This window comes from Taurulus bubalis (genome assembly GCF_910589615.1).
Source record: "Taurulus bubalis genome assembly, chromosome: 2".
In the NCBI taxonomy this organism is placed as follows: Eukaryota; Metazoa; Chordata; class Actinopteri; order Perciformes; family Cottidae; genus Taurulus; species Taurulus bubalis.
The window spans coordinates 37,015,345-37,024,365 of NC_136590.1; the positions used below are offsets into that span (position 1 = coordinate 37,015,345).

Below are 9,021 nucleotides of genomic sequence, written 5' to 3' on the forward strand. Positions count from 1 at the left end.
CCCTAAAGCCCATGTTCACTGTTAATCCTGTGCAAAACACAGGCTGCAACGGTGCTGAATCTTAACGAAGTAAGCAGGTTATGTAAACTAAATTGCTTGAAGGTGCACTTCGGTAAACTGTGATTTTTGAAGCTTGGGTGTGTGTGTTTTTTAATTCGCAAATAACTTGTCTGTTCATTTCGGGGATCAGGCCTAGCTCAGCTGAGCGGTGTGGACTGCCCATGGTTGCTTTTGACCCTGCCGGCGGAGCTGTTTGTTTCTAATGCGTGGTCACTTCATGTGACAGGGTAGTTATTTCAATATAGGACTATAATTCCACATGTCGTCATGTTTGACTCCAGTGAATCCGATTTCACATACGTGAAATTCTGCAAGTGTTTTGTTTTTTTATCCCTCTTTAGAAATGATGAGCTGCTATTAGCCATAATTGCAACAGTCTCATTATAATGGAGGTATTAATCAATGCTGTGATAATGGACGGAGGCCTATTAAGTGTCTTAAATGATTGAGCAAGGTCAGTGTCGTTTGGTGGAGATTGTACTTGTGTCTGGCTCTCTGGTAATAAGTTCCTTATTCATTCACAGTTTGGTCTGTGGAGATTGGGTGGATTGATGGCTGCCGTTTAATTTAGGTTAAAAGACTGAGGTGCCTACAACATTTTCATGCTTGTCACCCCACTTACTGATGTCAGCTGACATTGTCATTTAAAGAGCACCACTCCCAACAGGTTTTCTCCCAGGATCAATGTAACTACTTTGACCCTGGTTTGAGATGACTTTGCCCTGAGATGAGTGGATCAGGGCTGAAATGAGTTGATTGATGGGGAAACTATTTTCATTACTAAAATCATTCTAATATTCAATAAGTAATATTTAAGCAAACTGGTTCAGCTCCTCACATGTAAATATTTTCTGGTTTTCTTAATTTTCTATGATAGTAATTATAATACGTTTGGACTGTTGGGCAGACAGAACAAGATATGTCACCTTGGACTCAAGGAAGATATTATGGGCCATATTTTCTTTTATTTATTTCTTGTAAAATTACAAAACATTTCCTCTTTATAATTGTATTTAGTTTACTCCGGCCATTGCTTGTAAAGTCTAAAGTCAGGAGATATTGTGAATGGTTCTTTGACATCGTCTTCATTAAGCTTTTGCTGGTGGTTAGATATAGTGCCAAATACTACAGCAGTGTTTAATAAGAACTTGGTGTGTACAGTAATAAAATGGATGCCGTGATTTCTCACACAAATGATCATACTTGATGTATGATCAAGGCCATAGTCGGGGACAGTAATAAGAGCTCATTAACCAGTTTAATTCAGAATCAAAGTGCAGATGTTACTTTACATTACATTACACCTGACGTTCAACATTGAGAGGGTCAATTCCTTCAATATCATTTGGTATAAGAAGGAAATGGGCACAAGCTGGAATGAAATGTGCCTCTTTCATTCCTCTGTCATTGTCATATTGAGTTATTATTAGAGATCACTCAATTATTAAGAAGGAAAGAGGAAAAAAATCCTTATGCAAGTTGACAGACATTTGCAACGTCTATGTGGAACATTTTGTCAGCATGTTTTAACAATGGTATGTTAAGGGTCTGATATTTTCCCCCTTTTGTAAAATTCAAAATGTTTTTTGTTTTCTTTGTTGATTGCCCAGTTTATCTGATTTCTTTGTTTGTTTGTTTTTTGACAGGATCTGATTCCTTTAAGGAGTGACTGAAAGAACCCTCTGCTCATATCACTGCACTTATTAAAACCAAAGCCCAGCAGAAGAAGGTGAACTCGGATCTCCCCTGTGGATCAGCAACTTTATGGACAAACATTCAAGTGAACTTCTTTATACAGTGCCTGTTTATGGCAGGATGAGCGTTAGCAGGCCATGATGGCGAAAAAGCAAGATGTCCGGTCGCCCATTTACAACCTCATGGTCGTGGGTTTGTCAGGAACGGAGAAAGAAAAGGGCCAATGTGGGGTTGGCAAGTCCTGCTTTTGTAATCGGTATGTGCGGCCGAGTGCCGATGACTTCTACCTGGACCACACATCAGTGTTGAGCACCAGTGACTTTGGGGGTCGAGTGGTTAATAATGATCACTTTCTGTTTTGGGGGGAGGTGGCCCGGGTTCTGGAGGAGGGGCCTGAGTGCAGGATGCATGTTGTGGAGCAAACTGAGTTCATTGATGACCAGACATTTCAGCCCCACCGTAGCACTGCTATGCAGCCCTATATCAAACGGGCAGCGGCAACAAAGCTGGCTTCAGCAGAGAAGCTCATGTACTTCTGTACTGATCAGCTGGGCTTGGAGCAAGACTTTGAGCAAAAACAAATGCCCGAGGGCAAGCTGCAGGTTGATGGCTTCCTGCTTTGTGTTGATGTCAGCCGGGGCATGAACCGCAACTTTGACGACCAGCTGAAATTTGTCACAAACCTGTATGGTCAGCTTAGCAAGACTAAGAAGCCCATTGTGCTGGTCCTCACCAAATGTGATGAAGGAGTTGAACGCTACATCAAAGATGCACATACCTTCGCCATCACAAAAAAGAGTCTACCAGTAGTGGAGACGTCTGCACGCTCAAATATAAATGTGGACCTTGCCTTCCTCACTTTGGTTCAACTTCTTGATAAGAGCAGGGGCAAGCCCAAGATCATTCTTTACTTTGAAGCCCTAAAGCTCCAGAGTCAGCAGATAGCTTCTGCCAAGGATCGCTATGAATGGCTAATCAACCGCATAGTAAAGAATCATAATGAAACCTGGTTAAACACCAGTCGACGCATGAACACCTCCCCAGAGTACAAAGAATATGTCTTCTTGGAGGGAACGGCTAAATGTAAGAAGCTTTTTCAACAGCACGTCTACCGTCTGAAGCAGGAGCACATTGAGAGGCGTCGCAGAATATACCTAAGCACTCTGCCTTTAGCACTTAGTTCTTTGGTGCCTGACCTGGATGAGATAGATCAGCTGAGCTGGTCTGGGGTACAGAAGGTCCTTGAGTCCAAGCAGCACTTTGCCCACTGGTTTGTTGTTCTGGAGGACTCACCATGGGAGGATACATCTCACATTGATAACATGGAAGATGAGCGAATCCCTTCAGACCTGCTGGAGACTGCTGAAGCGGAGGGCCTATTTAATGCCCACCTGGAACATCTGCGTAATGAGTGCAGACGGGCAGAGATGAGGCTGGAGTTTAAACACAAGTTAGCTTCCTCCCCCTTTGTCACCCCCGGTAGACCCTGGGAGGAGGCCCGCAGCTTTATCATGAATGAAGAGTTCTACCAGTGGCTTGAAGAACCAGAGTACTTGGACCTGTACAACCGCCATCAGAAGGAGATCCTTGACCGCTCAAAAGAAGACTTTCAGGAGCTCTTGCTGGAGTACTCTGAGCTGTTTTATGAGCTCGAGGTGGATGCCAAGCCAAGCAAGGAGAAGATGGGGGCTATTCAGGAGGTTTTGGGGGAGGAACAGCGGTTCAAGGCGCTACAAAAGCTTCCAGCTGAAAGAGATGCTCTGGTATTGAAGCATATCCACTTCGTCTATCACCCTACCAAGGAGACCTGCCCGAACAGTCCTAACTGTGGAGACTCTAAGATCGAACAAATCTTAGTTTCACGTTTCCCCACGTGTTACCCCTTTTTTGATGTGAAAGCTCATTTTGGGGACACCAAGGCTGACAGAATTAACCTCGTCATACTCGGAAAGGATGGACTGGCAAGAGAATTTTCCAATGAGATCAGGGCTCTCTGCACAAATGACGACTGGTATGTGTTGGACGGGAAGACGTATGAGTTGACGCTGCGGCCGATCGAGGGAAGTGTGCGTCTTCCAGTGAATTCTTTCCACACCCCCACGTTTACCCCTCACGGATGTCTGTGTCTGTATAACTCAAAAGAGTCCCTCTCCTATGTGATTGAAAGTCTTGAGCGACTTAGGGAATCAACTCTAGGTCGAAGGGATAGCCAGCTAGCACAGCTGCCAACGTCCCTGCTTTTAGTCACTAAAAGAGGCGTCGGAACATATGTGGATATAGGTAAAGAAACTGCCTTAAATCTAATAACACAGGGACAGCAGGTTGCAAGGAGGCTGCAGTGTAGCTTTTTAGACCCTGCCTCTCCTGGTGTGGGCTATGGTCATAATGTCAATGAGACTCAAATCAACCAGGTGCTGAGGAGCCTTCTGGATATTAGGAGGAGCACATCTTTTAGTAGCAGCTCTCCTCCCCTCCTCCCTGAGCCTCCAGGTCCCCGAGACTCTCCTCATCAGCCGGCTTCAGAGGCTGACCTTCGTATCGTCATGTGCTTAATGTGTGGGGATTCCTACGACATTGAGCAGCTCCTGTCCCCTTTCCTAATGCATCAGCACTGCAGGCCCATGTCTAATTGTGGCACTTCTGTATTACTGGAGCAGACGGTTGGAGGACACAAGCTGGCTATAGAGCTCTCTCTGCTCTCATACCACGCCTCCTTCACTTTGCGGAAGAGCAGGTTAGTACATGGCTACATTGCTGTGTACTCAGTCTCCCGAAAAGCCTCCCTGGAGACCCTGTGTGCATTCTTGTGTGAGGTTCAGGACATCATCCCAGTTCAGCTGTTGGCAGTGGGAGATAGCCAGGCAGAACTCACTGACAGCGACTATGCCTGTGAACAGCTGATCCAAGGGGAGGAGCTGGCCCATGAGATCGAGGGTCGTTTCAATAGTGTGGTTTGTGGATCCGGAGGGGTGGTGGGAGGCCTGCACAGGATAGAAATGTTCCACTCTTTTTTGATGGAGGTGATTGAGAAACGCAACATTGTGGAGGCCACACACATGTACGATAATGTTGCCGAAGCATGCACCAGTGAAAACGTGTACTCCCCACGCTGCAGTTCTCCCAGTCCTGTCACCATGTTCCTGGATTCAGAGGATGACGTAGAGCCATCGCCACCGTACTATGATGGCACACTCACTTCCCATAGTGGGGGCTTCAACCTGCCCGACTTGGATTCCAGTGACATCTCCGTCATCTCCGAGATCAGAGACTTTGAGAACAAACTCAACAACAAAGTGCCCCCCCAAGTGAGAGTTAAACCGGGTGTCACTTTTGACTTCCGGAAGGTGAGCCGTAACCCATATATCGATACAATGGGTCATCGTCGCTCCCTCCCCTCTGCTGTTACCTGGGTTCCTGGTGGGGACGTGGGCTACGATCCCTCAGACTACGCCGAACCCATCGACGCAGTTTCAAAACCTCGCCCGAGCAACGAGGAGATCATCTACTCGGTGCCGCACGACAGCACACAAGGCAAAATCATCACCATCCGCAACTCCAATAGGATGCACTCCAATGGAAATGGCTCGGACAGCGAAGCAGACAGCAGCTCTCTGGAGCGAAGGAGGAAGTTCTCTGCAGCGGGGGTGAAGCCTCGTCTTTACCGCGACCGCTCCAAGCGGCTTGGCAAGTTCAGCAGCTTCCGCACAAGCTTCATAGGCAGCGACGATGAGATGGGCGTGCTTCCAAAGTCCAAGGAGGATGACTTTGGCACCCTGAAAGAAAGTCTTGTTGAGGAGAGCGAGGACCCAAAAAAGAGGAACATTCTGAAGAGCCTGCGACGAACGGCAAAGGTGTGTATTATGACCTTTTTCTGTTTGAATCCAGAAATAATGCTGCTAATTTGTATGTTCATAATACCGATATTGTTGTTAATTGGTGCAATACCTGTTTTGAGCCTTTATGAATAATAAAAACGGGTAATTGAGCTGGAATGTTTAATCTGTAGTTATGTCTTGGGGAGGATCTAGAATGTGAGGAACTTCTGATTTGCTGCTAGATGGAGGACATTACATCAACTCATATTCCTCTGTCTTTATTTCTTCACAGAAAACAAGACCAAAGGCCCGTCCATCCATTCAAAAGCCCCCGGAGAGCATTTACTTTGGGGTCCCTCTCGTGAATGTGGTATCCCCAGACAGACCCATCCCACTTTTCATCGACAAGTGTGTCCGCTTCATTGAGACCACTGGTATGTTGTTTTATCTTTCACCCATGTTGTGCTGTATATGTGATCAGAATATGAAAATCAGAAATACTGGTCCTTTTATCAGTTTTTATTCTTCACTACAGGTAATATCTTTTATACACCAAAAGAAATGTTTATTTTGGAACTTTGCACTATTCACGACCACATTGTGATGTGAAACTAATAAAAGAGTTTATTCAGTGAAATACTCCCCCAGAAACTGCCAGCATCTGTATTGCCATGTTTGTTTGCAATGTGGCTAATGAAGTGTTTGTGCTTTGCTTGTTTCCCACTGTGCTTCCCACGTCTTCCCCTTTTTCTCTGCTGCGCCTTTTTTTCCTCAGGCCTGAATACGGAGGGGTTGTACCGCGTAAGCGGCAACAAGTCGGAGATGGAAAGCATGCAGAGGCAGTTTGAACAGGGTGAGCTGATCATCAGACTTGTTTGAACCAGCTGTTTGACGTGTAATTATGTGGATGCCAAATCAAAATATAAACAGAGAGTTACCAATGGAAAGTGACATGCAAGTGATTGTTCAGTCCTGATGATGGCTTCTACTAATGAGCTTATTTTCTCTGATCCCTCTAACTCTCTCATTCTCCTTGTGTAGACCACGGATTAGACCTCGTAGAGAAAGACTTCTCCATAAACACTGTGGCTGGAGGCCTCAAAAGCTTCTTCTCTGAGCTGCCTGAGCCCCTGGTGCCTTGTGCTCTGCAGGTGGACCTATTGGATGCTTTCAGTAAGCAAACACTGCTGGGCTGGGAGGGTGTTCACAAGCACATACAAAGATTATTTATTTAGTAGGGAAGAGGGTAGCAAAGGGTTTGGCTGACCTGTTTTGCTCTGCTTTAGTGTTAACAAGAATAATTTTCATGGTCGTGTACGAAGACATTTTAGTTTCAAATTACTGTGTGCGGTAGTGAGGCCTTTATTTTGATATCAACCTCTCTCTGTGTGTGCAGAAATGAATGACCGAGAACAGAGGCTATATACCATGAAGGACGTCCTAAGGAGGTTTCCCAGGGAGAATTATGAGGTCTTCAAATTTGTAGTGAGCCACTTGCACAAGTAAGTTCCGCTGTCCACATATTCAATAATGTTGTGAATGAGTTTGCTCCTCTGTGGTAGACACCCATCTGTTTTTCTCCCGCACCGTACGGTGAGAGTTGATAATTTGTTGTCTGCGTGTGTGTGTTTTTCCCAGGGTGAGCCAGCTGAACAGGTTGAACTTGATGACCAGTGAAAACCTGTCCATCTGCTTCTGGCCCACCCTCATGAGGCCAGACTTCACCACTATGGATGCCCTGACTGCTACGCGCACCTACCAGACAATCATCGAGAGCTTCATCCACCAGTGTGCATTTTTCTTTTACAACCAGCCCCTCCTCGACTCCCCCACCGGCCTCGCGGGCCTCCCCGCCTCCCCCACCACCACCCTCAGCGGGAGCTCTGCCTACTCTTGTTACCGCTCCTCTCCCCCGCACACCACCTCACACTTCAGCCCCCTGCAGCAGTCCCCGCCCACCACCCCTCAGTCTCCCCTCCAGTCTCTGCTCCCTCCCCTCCACCAGCACCCCCACTCCCACCATTCACCTGCCGAACAAGAGACGCTGTGAGAGACGGTGAAACCACGTGTGCCCATGATGATGCTGGACCTTATCACCAACACACACCCACACAAAAAAAAGAAAAGAAAACCTGTGCACTTGCACATTATGTCTTTGATCACTGACAACCTAGGTTATGAGATAGGAAGTGTATGAGCGACTTCCCTGACCTGCCATTTTTATCCACACTTGTGTGTATCAGCGCAGCCTACCATTATCAGTGACTCTTCCTCTGCCCTCTGAGCCCCTCATCTCCTGGAATTTAAGGGTTTCAGGTCAGAAGAGGAGGACAGAGGTCGCTGTCACAGCAAGCATCTCTCGTGTCAACAGCCACCACTTATCCTACACTACCAAGAAATAGAAACCTCTATGCCAAGCTGGAAGAACTGATTTGTCGCCACCGTGTTTTTTTTTTGTTTTTTTTAATCTGCGTAAATCTGTTGAAGTTTTTTTTTCTTCTTTATTTTTTTTTTCTCTCATGAAAGTACTGCCACTGGATTTTTAGACTGTTCCTCTGTAGATCCTTTGGGCAGCAGTTTGCTCCACATAGCAGAGGTTCCTCTGTCTGCCTTTGGGGTTTCTCTCATCGGCTCTACTTGAGCGGTCAGCATGGGGAGGGAAGGGAAGAGGGAGGGAAGGGAGGGGGGGGGGGGGTACACATCCAGGGATGCACTTTAATGATCACTGTTGATTTTCCCTCAAGGTTTTTTTTTCTGTTTCGTTGACATTTTCTTGTGTGTTTTTAATTTCACAGCTCAAACAGCCATACCATTGCCTTTTACAGAGCTCTGGCAGATCAAACTTTGTTTACATCAAGCTTGTTTTTGTATCCACAAACTTATCTGAAGCACTTTTTCATAGTGTAGTGTTCAATTTGAAGAATTGCCACATTGATTAATTGTCCATATTGTTTGTTCAGTGGCTGAATGTGGCATCAGTGCAGGCTTGTGAAAAAAGAAGAAGATCCTTTTGTAAAAACGTGCATTCTTTAAGTTGATGCAGATGTACCATTTTAGGTTGATGGGGAATCTGAATCTACCCTCATTCATTTAGCCATGTGAAAAATAGTTTGTCCTCTTTCTAGCTGTTGGTTGATCAGAATGGCTGTTTAGGGAAGTTCGGTTTAATTAGACCAATATAATATCAGAGAAAACTTTGCCTGCCATCAGTCGAGTGAAGGAGAAATCTTTGAATGTGTAACGTAATCGTACCATAACACAACTCTGCATTGCCATCTGCTGTCTATTGAAACCAAACGCTTGGAACATGATAGGTCGCTGGATGTGTTGCCGTGGCCTGGCCGTCTATCAACCCAGGCTCTTTGTCTTCATCTAATATTAAGGACCTTTAACTCAGAAGGTTTAGTATTTGCAACGCACTGTTACTGCTTGTCCTGCTATACAATACAAT

The 9,021-nt window shown here is 45.8% G+C and overlaps 1 protein-coding gene across 1 annotated transcript; it reads left to right on the forward strand.

Annotated features, from left to right (window-relative positions):
- Positions 1-1,892: 1,892 nt before the first annotated feature.
- arhgap35b (Rho GTPase activating protein 35b) lies at positions 1,893-7,620 on the forward strand (the record flags this gene model as incomplete). Its single annotated transcript, XM_079214014.1, has 6 exons — positions 1,893-5,606; positions 5,863-6,004; positions 6,346-6,423; positions 6,612-6,743; positions 6,967-7,072; positions 7,209-7,620. 6 exons carry the CDS (start codon positions 1,893-1,895, stop codon positions 7,618-7,620), a joined length of 4,584 nt encoding a protein of 1,527 aa, XP_079070140.1.
- Between the last annotated feature and the right edge of the window lie 1,401 nt (positions 7,621-9,021).